Below are 18,399 nucleotides of genomic sequence, written 5' to 3'. Positions count from 1 at the left end.
TTGCTATCAATAGGAAAATATTTATTGGTCTAATAATATATGCCAAGCAGTGTGGTAAACCTTGTATATAAGGAGGCAAACAAAACAGAGACAAGTCTTGTGCTCATGTAGTTGAGACTACTGCAACTCTGCCTTTTAAGTATTTTGTGTAATTTTTCTCCTTCACCAAATTTCAATTTTTATGAATTCTTTTTTTTTATTAAACTTTTATTTAATGAATATAAATTTCCAAAGTATAGCTTATGGGTTACAATGGCTTCCCCCCTCCCATAACTTCCCTCCCGCCCGCAACCCTCCCCCCTCCCGCTCCCTTTCCCCTTCCATTCATGTAAAGATTCATTTTCAATTCTCTTTGTATACAGAAGATCAGTTTAGTATATATTAGGTAAAGATTTCAACATTTTGCCCATATAGCAACATCAAGTGAAAAAACTACCATTGGATTACTAATTATAGCATTAAATAGCAATGTACAGCACATTAAAGACAGAGATCCTACATAATTTTTTTTTCAAAATAATTAATTTTCTATGCCATTTCCATTTTAACACCAGGTTGTTTTTTTTTTTTTTCATTTCCAATTCTCTTTATATACAGAAGATCACTTCAGTATATAATTAGCAAAGACCTCATCAGTCTGCGCCCACACAGAAACGCAAAGTATAAAAATACTGTTTCAGTACCAGTCATAGCATCACTTGGCTTTAGACGACACATTAGGGACAGATCCCGCATGGGGTGTAAGTACACAGTGACTCCTGTTGCTGACTTAACAATTTGACACTCCTGTTCATGGCGTCAGTAATCTCCCTAGGCTCTAGTCATGAGTTGCCAGGGCTATGGAAGCCTTTAGAGTTCGCTGACTTTGATCTTATTCCGATAGGGTCATAGTCAAAGTGGAGGTTCTCTCCTCCCTTCGGAGAAGGGTACCTCCTTCTTTGATGGCCCGGTTCTTTCCACTGGGATCTCACTCACAGAGATCATTCATTTAGGTCTTTTTTTTTTTTTTTTCCATGATATCTTGGCTTTCCATGCCTGCTATACTCTCATGGGCTCTTCCGCCAGATCTGAATGCCTTGAGGGCTGATTCTGAGGCCGGAGTGTTGTTTAGGACATCTGCCATCCTATGAGTCTGCTGTGTATCCCACTTCCCATGTTGGATCTTTTTCTCCCTTTTTGATTCTATCAGTTAGTATTAGCAGATACTTGTCTTGTTTGTGTGATCTCTTTGACTCTTAGACCTATCAGAGCTATCAATTGTGAGCTGAAATTGATCACTTGGACTAGTGCGATGGCATTGGTACATGCCATCTTGATGGAATTGTGTTGGAATCCCCTGCACATTTCTAACTCTACCATTTGCGGCCAGTCCGATTGAGCATGTTCCTAATTGTTCATCTCCTCCCTCTCTTTTTCCACTCTTAGATTTAACAGGGATCACTTTTCAGTTAAAATTTAAACACCTGAGAATAATTGTGTGTTAATTACTGAGTTCAACCAATAGTACTAGAACAACAACAACAACAACAAATACTAAAAAGGATAGAGTATTACATTGTACATCTAAAGTCAGGACAGGAGCTGATCAGTTCATTGTTGCTTATAGTGTCCATTAATTTTTATGAATTCTTTTGAAAATATGACAATTACACCAAAGTATAGTTACTTCTGTTTAGTAGGATACTAGTGTTAAACTTTTCCCCATTATTTGCATTTTTCATTTTTGTGACCATGAATATATAATTTTTATGGAGAACAAATATAATGTTTGAAATAGACATTATGTATTTACTAACTCAATTCTCCCTTGTTTTTTTATCCATTATTCTTGAATGGAATTGGCTTCCAAGACAATAAACTCTTCAAGGATACTTGCCCAAAGGATACTTGTAAAAGTTTGAAGACTCTCCCTGCTTCATATAAGTTTTAAAAGCTAAATCTTGTTAGATCACATATGAAATTAATTTTATGAGAATACTAAATTCTGAGAATTTTTATTTTTATACTTATTACACTTTTAATATATTACAGACTATTCGTTTAGGAATGTTTGAAATGCACTGTGAGGAATTAATCAGAGCTTTGGTGAAGCGAGCAGATGCACTTTGTGGGAAACTTATAGCTAAAATGTTCAAAGATCATCAGGAACTAAACACAAGGTATTTATGTGATATTGGTGATATTTCTATCTTTTGGGAGGTTATGTGAAGTAGAATTAACTGTCACTCATTTAAAGTAATGAATTAGGGCATCCCATGTGGGCATTCTGTTATCAATTACATGGGGAAAAATATATCAGATATCAGAGAAAAGATAGATCATTATAAAATCTTACTTTCAAGCTGCAAATAACCCTAAAGGAAGCTTTATTCAAATACTATGTGTTGGACCAAGACTAGGCTCTAAATATTAATAAAACTCATGGAGGACATTACAAGGTAGAAGCAGAAATAGACATACAACCAGCACATTACAGTGGAGTGCAGTACATCCTGAGCCATGGGGTAGAACGGAGAAGGACAGGAATAATTTTCCTTTTCTGAAGGAAAATTATCTGAGTGAATGAAGAGTCTTTAAAGCAAACAAGGAGGGTGAAAGAGTTCCAGGTAGAGAAGTTAATATGTAGAAGGCAATGAGGTGTGAAAAATGACATGATGGATTCTAAGAACCAGAAGTGGTTTGTATTGCTTTCACAGATATGTGAGGAAAGAGAGGTGTGGGGGAAGGCTGAAGATGGAGGCATTGTATGAAAGAGATCTACAATTGAGGAAAAATAAGCGTATTTTAGCCTAAAGTATCTTTTCCTCTGAAAGTATTGAATAAATTATGAAAATGACTTTTACTTCAGCATTTCATTCTGGGTGAAATATTTCAAGTTCATTACTACTTTCCCTGCCTCTTATGCCCTCTGAATGCTGCATTTTCTGGATGTACAGAGGACATCTCAGAATTAGTATGGAACCATTAGGTATGAATGACCTCAACATCTTTTCCCTATGTGTCTTGACTCACCTCTCCATGAAGCCATTCATAACTGTTTCCCATACTGCAGAGGGCAGGAGTCTGTTGCACTGTTCAATGTGTGTCTCTCTACCAATGGGCTCAACTCCACTGCTTCCAGTCCCTCTGGCTCCACCAGTTAGCATGCCTGTCTCCATTATTTTAAACCTCTCCTGTGTTGATTCTGCCTCTGAAGTTTACAAGCAAGGGTTTACAACAAAGATTCAAAACTCTTTCCCATCTATAAGTCCCCAGTTTCAGTCTAATATCATCATCATGCTACTCCTTCCTCTCATATTACAGCAAGCCTTTCTGAAGGATTTTTCCATATTTTTTCTGGACTTCCTTAGCTACTGCTACTCTTTGTTTCTACTCTAAGTAAGTTCATTATTTACATTGTCCACAACCCAAATTAATACCAGAAGTTTCTGATCATAGAGGCCCATTTTAATTATTCCCTCCAAGTAGAGTTAATCACTCCCTACCTTTGTGCTACTTTGTGTCATCTCAACTCTCTGTTCCAGCCCTTAAAACACCAACATGGAAATGACTATTGATGGTCTTGTCTCCCATACTGGATTATGAGCTTCTTGGAAGCCATTATTACATTATTCACTTCTATAACTGTCACTTGATATTGTAGTTGAGAATGTAATAGTCACTGAATATCTATTAAATAAGTAAATTAACACAAACTTGTTTTTAATTCACTAAATGTCATGTAGTCAAGGTATAATTTTTATTTTTCATGCAATGAAATTTTTAAATAGTCACAGGAATATATTTGGAAATGAAATTTCCTTGTAAATATGTAAGATTGGCTTTATCTGGTGTTTTAGATTATGTGATGAATTTGAGAAGATAGCTGAAAAAGCTCTGAGTACACCTCCAAATACAGCAGAGTTAATGGAAATGAAGGTATTGTTCATAAACTCTTTTATTTGTTATGTGTGTATCAGTTAACTACTGACAAAATAATTCAGAAAAAATCCCTGCTAAACTTGAAACAGTGTCTAAAAATGAGTATTAATGTCCATTTAAATACTTACTGCATTAGTCTTCAGTTTGGTGATGTAGGCTGGACTCTCTTGGACAGTTTTTCTGGCCTCATTGGGGTCACTCAGTTGTGTCGCTCAGCTCAGCCACCAGCTCTCAATTGGGCTGACTAGTGTAATTATCTTCCAGCAATTTGACTCTGCTTCACTTGTCTCTTCAACTCCAGCAGAGGTTCACCTGGGCATGTTCTTCTGATAGGGTAGAGACACACGAGCCCAATTGTATAAGTAGTTTTCACATCTTTGCTTGTGTCACATTAGAAATGGCTCATTTACCAAAATAAGTCAGAGTGAGTATACACCACAAGGCTTGGATACTGGAAGGGTGAAGTATTAGAGCAATTATGCAGTTGTCCACTGGGATATTTTTAACAGCGGTATTAATAATTATTATCAGATTAACAGGCAAAAATAAACCAGAACTGTCCTGGGCAACCTGAGATGGGCTTTCATTCTTTATGTTTTTATGATCAACAAATATTTAATCCTTAAATATTATTTTTTGTCTTCTGTATATTTTGTAATAGATTAAAATTTTCTATGATAATTGCCTGAAAGTATATTATGCTTTTAGAATAGAGTTTATGGCACTGAAAATTAGGCGAGTCATACTTTATTTTTCATATTGTTTCTGTATTTGAAGTCTAATAAAATGATACAAATGAATTAATCATCATTTTATTCTTTTAATTCTTATAACTTTTTATAAGAATGAAAGTATTAAGTATCAAGCTTTGACAGAATTCTGTTTTTCATTTTCTAGTGTTTACAAAATCCAAAATATAGCCACTTTAATTTTTATATTTTAAAATATTTGTGAACCCATTAAAACGTGTACAATCACATTTTTTGTGGTACAGATTATAAAAGGAGCTCAAATGATTACATATATAAATTTTAAAAATCATTACTTGGGGTGGGTTTGTGGAGCAGCAGGTTCAGCTGCCACTTTGGATGCCTATATCAGGTGTCCACTTCTCATATCAGGGCACTTGAGATGGAGTCCCACCTTGTTTCCCATCCAGTTTCATGCTAATGCACCTCAGAGGCAGCAGATGATGGCCCTAGTACTGGGGTTCCTGCTACTCAGTTGGAGAGTTGTATGGAGTTCCTGGCTTTGGCCTGACCAGGCCGGGTTGTTGTAGGCATTTGGAGCGTGAATCAGCAGATGAAAGATTTCTCTCTTTCTGTCCCTTCTTCTGTTTGTCATTCTGCCTTTTAAATTAATAAATAAAGCTATTAAAATGTAAAATTATTCACTTAAATGCAAGTTTGTTAAAATCTGTAGAGCCAATTTTTACGTCTCAGCCTCTAATGAAAAGAGTCTTGTTACCTTTAAAGCATGAGGGTGTCTGGAAAACATGGAAATGAAATGAAAAGATATGTGTATTTTGGTAAAATTTTTGAAATTCAGATATAGATTTTTCATAATGCACATTTCTATGAACTTTTAAAGACTTCTCATATTTTTGCTTTCATTGGACTTCTTACTATGTGTTCTTAGTGTCCATGTGTATGTGTACAAAGCACACACACGGGGTAGGCATTGTAGCACAGCAGACTAAGCTGCTGCTTAGGATGTTCACGTCTCATATTTGAATTCTGTTTCATGTCCCAACACCTCTGCTTCTTTTTATTTATTTATTTATTTTGACAGAGTTAGACAGTGAGAGAGAGAGAGACAGAGATAAAAGTCTTCCTTCTGTGGTTCACCCCCCAAATGGCCACTATGGTTGTAGCTATGCCAATCCGAAGCCAGGAGCCAGGTGCTTTTTCCTGGTCTCCCACACGAGTGCAGGCGCCCAAGCACTTGGGCCATCCTCCACTGCCTTCCCAGGCCACAGAAGAGAGCTGGACTAGAAGAGGAGCAACTGGGACTAGAACCCAGTGCCCATAGGGGATGCCAACGCTGCAGGTAGAGGATTAACCAAGTGAGCCACAGCACCGGCCCCCCACCTTTGCTTCTAATTTGGCATCCTGTTAATGCATCCTGGGAGGCAGCCAATGATGGCTCAAGTGCTTAGAGCCCTGCCACCCATGTGGGAGACCTGAATGGATTTGAGTTTCCTGACTTTGGCAAATATGTAAATTGCTAGAGAAAGAGAAATGAAAGAGGCAGACACAAAGATGAATTAGAGACTAAAAAGAACTTTACGTTTTTATTTTTAAAAAATATTAGTTTTTTTTTTAACTTCATGGACAGGGAGCTGAGTACATAACAGAAGAAATTAATATAGTAGTTAGACTTCATTCACACTTTTCTCATTTCCTTGTGGATAGTAGTATTCTTTTGGAAATTTATGCTACTAAAATTACTAATAAATTCATATGTATAAAAATAGCTTTTGGGAGAGCCATATTTATATGTATGTGCACACAGAATGTGCACCTGCATATATATAAATACAACATAAGCATAGATTTTTTTTCTTTTAAAATATCTTTTCCATGAAAAGGATGATTACAATTTACCTAATCTATTGGTTTAATTTTAATTTTTGTAAATTTTTACAATTTAACTAATTTATCAATTTAATTTTATATTTTTCTTATTATGTACATCATAATGTTTTAAAGTATTTATACCCTGTGTAATAACTAAATCAAGGTAATTAATATATGAGTTGCCTCACATTCTTCATTTTTTCTAAATGGACTCTCAGCAATTTTCAAGACTATGAGTATAATATGTTGTAATTAACTATGATTCCCATGTTGTACATGGATTTCTAGAACTTATTTCTCCTGTTTAACTGAAATGCTATACATAGATTTATATACACAAACAGAATTATTATTCTTCTATAAACTACTTTATTCATTAAACAATGGACCTTCCATGTATTTCTACAAGTAGGTACTGAGTGTTCTTACTGTTCCTCAAAATCAATAACCATTTTACTCCAACCTTATTTATTAAGCAATTTATCATTATAAATTTGCATTTATGTACTAGAATCTCTCCTGAATGCTTTCTGTTCTGTTCTATTCTATTTTCTGAAGGCAGAGCAAGTATTTAACCTACTGCATCTATAAATAACTATATCTTTGGTGTTAACAGGAGTGGTCTTATTTTTCTTTTTCATGATTATCTTTCTTATTCTTGGTTAGTTGCTATTTTGGTTTTAGAATTATATAGAGCTGGCATTGTGGTATAGTAGGTCAAGCCACCACTTGCAACCCCTATCCCTCATGAGCATTGGTTCAAGTATCAGTTGCTCCACATCCAATCCAGCTCCCTGCTAATGTGCCTGGGATGGCCCCAGTGCTTTGGCCCCTACCACACATGTGGGAGAGCTGTATGAAGCTCCTGGCTCCTGGCTTCAACCTGGCACAGCCATAAAACTTGCAGCCATTTGGAGAGTGAATCAGTGGATGGAAGATCTGTCTCCCATACCCCACACCCCTGATGACACTGTCTTTTTTTGTTTTGTTTTGTTTTTTTGTTTTGTGCTTACACAAATATGAATTTTATTTTTCTCACATAAAATTTTCCCACATAACAAGAATAGAATCTATAGAACTGTTCAAAAAAAGGTTGGAAACCCAAGTTCTTTTTATATTTTCTCTTTGCTATTCTAAGCCTCCCGACTTTTGGTCACAAAGTAGCAGTTATTTCTTTTTAATAGAAAACTTTTATTTAATAAATACAAATTTCGAAAGTACAACTTTGGATTATAGCAGTTCTTCCCCCATAACTACCCTCCCACCCACACACCATCCCATCTCCTACTCCCTCTCCCATCCCATTCTTCATTAAGATTCATTTTTCATTATCTTTATACACAGAAGATCAACTCTATATTAAGAAAATATTTCAGCAGTTTGCACCCACACAGACACACAAAGTATAAAGAACTGTTTGAAGACTAGTTTTACCATTAATTCTCATAGTACAACTCATTAAGGACAGAGGTCCTACATGGGGAGCAAGTGCACAATGACTCCTGTTGTTGATTTAGCAATTGACTCCCTTATTTATGACATCAGTAATCATAGCTCTTGTCATGAGCTGCCAAGGCTTAAGTCCACAAACTCCGACCTTATTTAGACAAGGCCATAATCGAAGTGGAAGTTCTCTCCTCCCTTCAGAGAAAGGTACCTTCTTCTTTGATGGCCCCTTCTTTCCACTAGGATCTCACTCACAGAGATCTTTCATTTAGGTCATTTTTATGCCACAGTGTCTTGGCTTTCCATGCCTGAAATACCCTCATGGGCTTTTAAGCCAGATCCAAGATCCAAATGCCTTAAGGGCCAGAGTGCTGTTTAGGGCATTTGTCATTCTATGAGTCTGCTGTGTATCCTGTGGGAAATTTTCTTTTTTTTTTTTTTTAACTTTTATTTAATATATATAAATTTCCAAAGTACAGCTTATAACTCCCCTTGCACCTGCAACCCTCCCATCTCCCACTCCCTCTCCCATTCCATTCACATCGAGATTCATTTTCAATTCTCTTTATATACAGAAGATCAATTTAGTAGATATTAAGTAAAGATTTCAACAGTTTGCACCCACACAGAAATACAAGGTATAAAGTACTGTTTGAGCACTAGTTATAGCATTAATTCACATTGTACAACACATTAAGGACAGAGATCCTACATGAGGAGTAAGTGCACAGTGACTCCTATTGTTGACTTAACAAATTGACACTCTTGTTTATGGCGTCAGTCATCACCCTAGGCTCTTGTCATGAGTTGCCAAGGCTATGGAAGCCTTTTGAGTTCGCCAACTCCAATCTTATTTAGACAAGGTCATAGTCAAAGTGGAAGTTCTCTCCTCCCTTCAGAGAAAGGTACCTCCTTCTTTGATGGCCCATTCTTTCCACTGGAATCTCACTCGAAGAGATCTTTCATTTAGGTCTTTTTTTTTTTTTTTTTTTGACAGAGTGTCTTGGCTTTCCATGCCTAAAACACTGTCATGGGCTCTTTGACAAAGGAGTTAAAATCTTTCAAATAAATGTATAAATCTTTTTTTAAAATTTTATTTGTTATTTGAGTTTTAAGTACTTCATACATAAAGATTTAGGAACATAGTGATACTTCCCTCCATAGTGATACTTCTACCCTCCATCACCCCCATGCGCCAAACTTTCTTCCTCCTCACTCTCCCATTCCAACTCTTAATTGTTACAAAGATCTACTTTCAGTTTATTTAATGATCATAAGTTAATCTGACAATAAGTAAGAGTTTAACAAATAATATGAAGAAAAAGTAAAACACTGTTACTGAAAAGAAGAGACAATGGCTGTAAAAAAAATCATCAAATCTCAAAATGTCAATTTCAGTACAACACATTAGATTTTAAATACTTTTATTATTTATGTCAGATCAAGGAAAACATATGGTATCTGTTTTTTTTTTTTTTTTTGGGACTGGCTTATTTCACTAAGTATAATGGTTTGCAGTTGTTTCTATATTGTTGCAAAAAAAAGATTTCTTTCTTTTTTTATAGTTGAGTAATACTCCATAGTGTGTGTGTGTGTGTGTGTGTATACCATAGTTTCCTAATCCAGTCAACAGTTGATGGACATCTGGGTTGATTCCATATCTTAGCTATTTTGAATTGAGCCTCAAGGAACATAGGGGTACATTTAACACTTTTAAATGATTATGTCTTTAGATTTGGGTAAATTCCCAAGAGTGGGATGGTTGGATCATATGATAGGTCTATATTCAGATTTCTGAGATACCTCCATACTGTCTTCCATGGTGGCTATCCAGATTACATCCCCACCAACAGTGGATTAGGGTACATTTTTCTCAACATCCTTGCCAGCTTTTATTGTTTGTTAATTTCTGTACGAGAGCTATTCTACTGGATGAGGTGAAACCTCATTGTGTTTTTTCAAGATTTATTTATTTATTTGAAAGTCAGAGGTAGAGAGAGAAGGAGAGACAGAGAGGGAGAAAGAGAGGTCTTCCATCCTTTGGTTTACTCCCCACTTGGCCGCAATGGCTGGAGCTGTGCCAATCTGAAGCCAGGAGCCAGGGACCTCTTCTGGGTTTCCCATGCGTGTGCAGGGGCCCAAGGACTTGGGCCATCTTCTACTGCTATCCCAGGCCATAGCAGAGAGCTGGATCAGAAGTGGAGCAGCTGGGACTAGAACCGGTGCCCATATGGGATGCTGGTGCTTCAGGCCAGGGTGTTAACCTGCTGCAAAACAGCGCTGGCCCCATGCATTTTTTATTTGATCTATTTAATCCTTCTTTTCCAATATAGCATTTCATTTGTGTTTCTCTTTAAAATCTCAATTTCATGGGAAAAATTTTTATTCATTTCATGTACGGATTTCCTTAATTTGTGGATTTGCTTCTGATGACTTCTAAGTAATTCTATGATCAATTTTTTGAATTCTGTCTGGCATTTCCTCAGTCTCTTCATCTTCACAGTCTTATATTGAGGTATTGTGTTCTTTGGGGGCATCTTGTTGTCTTCCTTATTCTTGTTTTTTGAATTGCTGCATTTATTTTTAGGTATTTGTAGAGATACTTGTTGGGGTTTTTTTCTTCCCTGTGATGGCTTTTATCTTTGGATGATGCCTCTGTGGCTTAGTAGAGTGTCTGATTTTTCAGTGAATACCCTGAGGTGTGTGTGCTGGGTGTGGCTATGTAGCTCTGTTCAGTGCTCCAGAGTGAGGGGAGTATTCAAGGTGACAACCAAATTGAGTGTGGTAAATCTTTTTTATTTTTTAATTAGAGGAGAGGTTTAATCAGCTCTGTTGGTGTAGTCTCACACTCCCCTCCCCTTTTCAAAGGAGACCAATGCCTAGTCGCTAGCTCCAATGTGTACAATATTTGTTTGTGCTGCCATAATAACCACACAAAGGATTTGTGCAGTCCTTGGTCTGAGCATGGATCCTGCAGCAATGACCCTCAACAAGGATTCAGGGAGCTCCAAATATGTGGAGCTGCCCACAGTGACTACCCAAAATCCCAGCCAGACTTTGCACCCTCACATGTAGCTGGTGTTTTCACAGTCCCTGCATACAAGGCTCCCACAGTCACGAGCACCCAGCCCCCTGTCAGTTCTCCCAGACTCAGGCGTTTCGTGTCGTCTGGTTGTTGGGCATGTGGACGCAAGCTGATGCAGCTGTTATACACGTCCAAAATGATGCCCTCCCCCTCTTAGCTAGTTACAGGGCACTAGTGCTGGGTGGTTGGGGAGAGAGAAACCTGCCCTCCTTTTTTTCCCTCTAGTTTGGCAGGTATACTGTCTTCCACAGGGCTCTAAGCTGGAGTCACGCCAGCCTCTTCCTGCAGCCTTATTGCCAGTGTCTTGGGCTGCTGCAGTCTGGTCTCACCTCACTCTCCAATGCTGGATCTGAGGCTCTCAGTTGCTGGGGTCCTGAGTTGGGCACATTGCACCCTCCGCATTGATCCAGTGTCCCTCTAATTTGCATGGAGTTTCCACTGCTATTTTCCCCTTAACTCTTGCCTGAGGTTGCACTCTCTCCATGTTGGAGATGCAGGCACCATTTTGGACATATGTAACAGCTATGTAGCTCATGTCCACATGCCCAGCAACCAGCTAAGACCAAACACCTGAGTCTGGCTGGAGAATTGACAGAGGGCTGAGTGCTCATGACTATAGAAGCCTTGTGTGGTGGGACTGTGAAAACACTGACTGTGTGTGAGGGCACAGCATATGGCTGGGTCTACGGGCCATCACTGAGGGTGGCTCAATATGCTCGGGGCTCTCTGATTCCTGGTGAATCATTGCTGCAGGGTCCATGCTCAGCCTGAAGACTCCACCTGTTCTGCCATATTGGTTTCTCCTGTCTACTTCTTTTTTTAATATTTTGTAATTTTTATCTTAGAGATATTTGACCTTGTGCAGACTTATCCTGCAAGACCTCACTGTCAGGGAGAGCAGGTCGACAGTGTTCTTCCACAAGAAGCACCAGGGACAGGCTTCAGTGAACATGTCTGTCTTTATTCACAGCCATGTACACTTTTAAAGGGCAGGCAGAAGGGGTGTAACTAACTCAGGGGAACACTAACTCATAGACAGAAGTGACACTGGCACCAATATGCCTCTCCAATCAGCTTGAAAGTCACATAGCTAGGGTAACTTTCCAGGTGGGCCTGGGCCACAACCAGGAGCAGTTTACCTGACTGGCAGAAGGCAGGAATGGGGAGAAATGTGCCTGAGGCTCCCACCGCCTGCTAGCAGCCAAGCTGTGGGGTCCCTCCCAGGAGTGAGGGGAGCATGGTGCTCCATGCCCCCTCAACCTCCTGCATGGGCAGGACAGTCATCCTCACAGAATCACCCAATTTTGGTTAAATTTATTCCAAGGTATTTAATTTTGGAGCTGTTGTGAATGGGATTGATCTTTGAAGTTCTTTCTCAGCCATGGCATTGTCTGTGTTTACAAAGGCTATTGATTTTTTGTGTTGATTTTATATCCCAGAGCTTTAACAAACTCTTGTATGAGTTCCAATAGTCTCTCAGTGGAGTCTTTTCGATCCACTGTATACAGAATCATGTCTTCTGCAAATATAGTTTGACATCCTCCTTTATAATATGTATCCCTTTGATTTCTTTTTCTTGCCTAATGGATCTGGCTAGATATTCCAGGACAATATTAAATAGCAGTGGTGAGAGTTGGCATCCATGTCTGGTTACCTATATAGGGGAAATGCTTTCAGAATTTTCCCATACAACAGGATGCCCATTATGGGTTTAACATAAATTGCCTTCACTGTGTTGAAATGTTCCTTCTATACCCAATTTGCTTAAGGTTAAAGGATGTTGTATTTTATCAAATGCTTTCTCTGCATCTATTGAGATAACCATATGGTTTTTGATCTTTATTTTGTAAATGCGATGTATCACATTGATTAATTTGTGAATGTTGAACCATCCCTGTATACCAAGGATAAATCCCACTTGTTCTGTGTGAATGATCTTTTTGATGTGTTATCGGATTCAAATAGCTAATATTTTCTTGGGGATTTTTGCATCCTATGTTCATTAGGAATATTGGTTTATAGTTCTATTTTGCTTTGTATCTTTTTCTAGTTTAGGAATTAAGGTATTCTAGCTTCATAGGAGTCTAGGAGGATTCCCTCCCTTTCAATTGTTTTTTAATAGCTTCAGAGAATTGGAATTAGTTCTTTTTAAATGTCTGGTAGAATTCAGCAGTGAAGCTATCTGGTTCTGGACTTTTCTTTGTTGAAAAAGTCTTTATTCCTTATTTAATTTCTGTTTTGGTTATGGTTTGTATGTTTTCATGACTCAATTTTGGTAGATTGTATGTGTATAGGAATCTATCCATTTCTTACAGGTTCCCCAGTTTGTTGGCATACCACTCTTTATAGTAATTCCTGATTATCCTTTTTATTTCAGTAGTATCTATTGTTACATTTTGTTTTTCATCTCTGAATTTATTGACTTGGATCTTCTCTGTTTTTTTTTTTTTTTTTTGGTTGGTTGGGCCAATGCTGCATCAGTTTTGTTTATTTTTTTCAAAAAACCAGTTCTTCATTTTGCTGATCTTTTGTATTTTTTTTTGTTTCAATTTTGTTTATATCTTCTCTAATTTTAATTATTTTGTCCCTTCTATTAATTCAGGGTTCAATTTGTGGTTGTATTTCTAGGTCCTGGAGATGCATTGATAGCTCATTTCTTTTGTACCTTTCCCAATTCTTGATGTTGGACCAATTACTATAAACTTCTCTCTTTTTTTTTTTTTATTTTTATTTTTTGACAGGCAGAGTGGATAGTGAGAGAGAGACAGAGAGAAAGGTCTTCCTTTTGCCGTTGGTTCACCCTCCAATGGCCGCCGCGGTAGCGCGCTGCGGCCGGCGCACCGCGCTGATCCGATGGCAGGAGCCAGGTGCTTCTCCTGGTCTCCCATGGGGTGCAGGGCCCAAGCACTTGGGCCATCCTCCACTGCACTCCCTGGCCACAGCAGAGAGCTGGCCTGGAAGAGGGGCAACCGGGACAGGACCGGTGCCCCGACCGGGACTAGAACCCGGTGTGCCGGCGCCGCAAGGCGGAGGATTAGCCTAGTGAGCCGCGGCGCCGGCCTTATAAACTTCTCTCTTAACACTGCTTTTTCTATATCCTATAAGTTTTGATATGATGTATTGTCATCTTCATTCATTTCCAGAAATTTTTTATTTCTCTTTTGATTTCTTCTGTGACACATTACCCATTCTGGAACATGTTGTTCAGTCTCTATGTGTTTGCATATGATCTAGAGATTCTTGAGTTGTTGATTTCCACCTTCATTCCACTGTGGTCAGAGAAGATGCATGGTATGTTTTTGATTTTTTTTTAATTTGCCTGTGGTCTATCCTAGAGAAAGTTCCATGCATTGATAAGAAGAGTATTCTGCCACCGTGGAGTGAAAAGTTCTATAGATATCATTTAGGTACATTTGGTCCATAATGTCAGTTTGCTCTGGTCTTGTTTTTTGTTTTTGTTAATTTTCTCTCTAGTTCATCTGTCCCTGTGAAAGTGGGATATTGAGGTCCCCCATTACTATTGTTTTGGAGCCTGTGTCTCCTTTTAGATCCATTAACATTTCTTTTAAATAGCTAGGGCCCTGTAATTGGGTCATATATGTTTATTATAATCACGTCTTCTGGTTGATTTGGTCTCTTGATCATTACATCATTACATAGTGCTCTTATTTGTCTCTTTTAACAATTTTTGTGTTAAAGTCTATTTGATCTGATATTAGGGCGGCAAAAACTGCCCTTTTTTGCTTTTCACTAGCGTGGAATATCTTTCCATCTTTTCACTTTCAATGCATGAATCTTTGTCGGTGAGATGTGTTTCATGTAGGCAGCAAATAGATGAGTCTTGTTTTTTAATCCATTTTGCCATTCTGTGTCTTTTAACTGGAGAGTTGAGACCATTTACATTTAAGGTGAGCTTTGATAATTAATGATTTAGCCCTTCCATTTTTCCATAAATATTCCTATTGTTTACTTTGAATTTATTTTGTACTTTACTGGGAGATTTTCTGCCTTCACATTCTTTCATAATGAGGGCTATCTTTCTGTGTTTCTATATGTGGCACATTCTTAAGCATCATTTGTAAGGCTGGATGAGTGGTGACAAATTTTTCAATTTCTGTTTGTTTATGGAAGGTCTTTATTTCACTTTCATTCATAAATGAAAGTATTGCAGGGTACAACATTCTGAGTTGACAGGTTTTTTTTTTTCTCTTAAGACTTGGACTGTGTCTCAGCATTCTCTCCTAGGCTGTAAGGTTTCTGATTGCAGAGTACAACATTCTGAGTTGACAGGTTTTTTTTTTTTTCTCTTAAGACTTGGACTGTGTCTCAGCATTCTCTCCTAGGCTGTAAGGTTTCTGATTAGAAGTCAGCTGTGAGTCTAATTGGAGATCCTCTGAAAGTAATGTGGCATTTCTCTCATGTAAATTTTAGAACATATATGTTTTACTGTGGAGAGTTTGACTACTATGTGCCATTGTGAAAATCTTCTGGACATGTCTATTAAAATTTCTATGTGCTTTCTGTACTTGGATATTCCTTTGTTTCTCTAAACTGGGGGACTTCTCCATAATTTTTTTACTAAATAGACCTTCTAGTCCATTCTCTCTATTCACACCTTCAGGAATTCCTAAGACCCGCATGTTGGGTTATTTAATAATATCCATTATATTTCCAACACTGTTTTTAACTTTTCTAATTTCTTCATTTTTTTTATCTGATAGAAAGATTTCTAAAGGTTTGTATTCTAGTTTGGATATTCTTTCTTCTGCTTCACCAAATATATTGTTAAGTGTTTCCACAAAATTTTTTTTGATCTATTGAATTCTTCATTTCTAATATTTCATTTTGATTTCTCTTTAAATCTCAATTCTCATAGAAAATTTTCATTCATGTTATGTATAGCTTCTTTTAGTTTGTGGATTAGCTTCTGATTACTTTCAAGTAATCCTTTGATTATTCTTTTGAATTCTGTTTTTGGCATTTCATCATCTCTTCATCTTCACATTCTAATATTGAAATTCCTTGTCACAGTGTCTTCCTTATTCATGTTTCTTGAGTTTCTGCATTTATTTTTGGCATTTATGGAGTTACTTGCTGTTTTTTTTTTCTCTTATGGCTTTTATCTTTGAACTATGCCTCTGTGGTTTAGTGGAATGTCTGCACTTTCAGTGAATACTCAGAAGTGTGTGCTGGGTGTGGCTCTGGACAGTGCTCCAGTGTGGGGTGAGTATCCACAATAACATCCAGTTTGGGCATGGTAGTTCTCCTCTTGTTAACGGAAGAGGGGAATGGTCACCTCTGTTGGTGTGATCACCTCCTCCACTTCCCTCCTCCATGGTGAACAATGCCTGGGTACTAGCCCCCATTGGGTACAACACTCATTTGTGCTGCCATATGAACTGCATGAATGATCTGCACAGTCCTTAGCCTGAGGACAGTTCCCACTACCGTGACCTTCCCTAGGCAACTCATGAGTTCCCAGCATGTGGAGCCCAATGCAGAGATTGCCCAGAGACCCCACTATATCCTGTACCCTCTTATGTAGCTACCAAGTCCCACAGTCTCAGCACACAAGGCTCCCACAGCTGCTCGGTGCAGAGGTTCTACTTTGCCCTGCCAACCTGTCCAGCCAACAGAGAGGCAGATATTCCCTGAGCCAGCTCTGCCTAGGCATCTTGAGCCCTGGAGCCTGTGGTATGTTGGGAGCTGGGGGTGCCGCACAGACCTATGTGGATGCCCAGCCACCTGTCAATCCCCCCAGCCAGGCTTAAAGTCATTGGGTACTCCACTAGAATCTCTGGATCACATGTGTATACAAGAGCCACTGGCCGTATGTTGCCCTCTCCCCACCACTGCTGCCAATACTGCCAAGAAGATGGCTTCCTGTCTTAGCCATTTGCTATGCACATGCACCAATGCTTTTGTAGCTGCTACCCAATCCCATAGTGGTGCCCCCCCCAACCAGGCAGCATACATCATTGTGGTAAGGATAGGGTGAGATAAACATGCCTGTTTTACTTCCAGTGGATCCATGGGTAACCGCTAGTAACCACTCACCCCTAGGGCTCTAGTCCTGACTCATGCCAAACTCTCCCTCCATTTATATGACTATGGGTAGCTGCAGTCTGGTCTCACCTCCGTCTCCAAGCTGTCGCCTGCTCCGGCCCTCAGCTGCTGCAGTTGTGTGTTGTGTCTGTGTTCATGCTGTGCATCTGCACTTTCCAGGCAGGTCCGAGGTGTTCCTCTTCCTGTTGTAGAATTTCCAGTGTGGCTTTCTCTCTCAATCTCCTGTGAGAGCGCACTTCCTACACTTTAAAAAAAAAAACAAAACAAAACACTATTTATCCCCAGCCTAGTGCAGTACATCGTTCCCTAATCTATCATCTTGGAATCCCTAAATGAATAAATCATTTAAAAAAAAAGAATTATATCAAACTTAGTTTTTGAAAATTTCAGGAGAGCGGCAAGATGGCGGAATAGGCAGGGAGCACACTATTAGCCCGGGGGGAGAGAAAGTTTAATATAAGTGGAGATACTGCAGGGTCAAGGAAGAGTAGGGGATGAAACAGCAGAGGAAACTCTTCCGGAACTAGTGATTCACAGTGGACCTGCGTGGAGAGCGTGGGAGCCCAAGTTCGGGACACCAGCGGCAGACTCAACACACCAGCGCTGGAACGCGAGGTGAGCCGAACCTCAATAGCCCGAGATACCAGCGGGCAAGCGGAAAGAGGAGGCTAGAGGGAACGAGGCTTGAAACTCCGTGGGGAAAAGTTCACCAGGCTAACTAGAAGAGAGATAGGAAAAAAATTTAAAAAGTGACCGATACAGACACAAGTTTCTAGACTAAAATTGCATAGATTTTATAGACTAATTAAAGAAGAATGCATATCTTTGCAATATTATGTCTTATGTTTTTCTATATTTATTCAGATTTTTAAAATGTTCTTCAATAGATTATTGTAGTTTTCTTCAAATAGATTTAACACATTTCTTTTAACTTTGCCTATCATTATTTTTTAGTTTTTGATACTGTTAAGAATGATTGATGTTTTCCAATTTGGTTTCTCAAACTGAATAGTGCTAATATTTAGGAAAACTATTGATTTTTTTACATCTATTTTGTATCTGTTGTTCTGGACTCTTCCTACTTCTCTTGAATCCATACCATGTGATCAGTTGAATGTTTTTTCAGTGCAGTTTTGTTAACCTTGTAGCATATATAGATTTTAAAAAAAACCACTATCTTGTTGACTAGGTCCCACACGACCCAATGGTGTCTTGTCTGAATTGAAAAGGTCCCATCTCCTGATCTACTGCTCTGTTTCAACTCTGCTGGCTGCTCACATAGGCTCCCTCTTGTCATTAGGC

At 38.6% G+C, this 18,399-nt stretch overlaps 1 protein-coding gene across 1 annotated transcript in view; it reads left to right on the top strand.

Moving 5' to 3' along the window:
• Positions 1–18,399, top strand: part of DNAH7 (dynein axonemal heavy chain 7) — a 385,917-nt gene that overhangs the window by 101,536 nt on the left and 265,982 nt on the right. Inside the window, exons 14-15 of the mRNA XM_062189419.1 lie at positions 2,032–2,159; positions 3,840–3,918. Of these exons, the coding sequence (XP_062045403.1) occupies positions 2,032–2,159; positions 3,840–3,918 (207 nt within the window). The remainder of the gene's footprint in view (positions 1–2,031; positions 2,160–3,839; positions 3,919–18,399) is intronic.

This window comes from Lepus europaeus, chromosome 1, assembly GCF_033115175.1.
Source record: "Lepus europaeus isolate LE1 chromosome 1, mLepTim1.pri, whole genome shotgun sequence".
Classification (NCBI taxonomy): Eukaryota; Metazoa; Chordata; class Mammalia; order Lagomorpha; family Leporidae; genus Lepus; species Lepus europaeus.
This window is presented reverse-complemented; position numbering and strand designations above follow the sequence as displayed.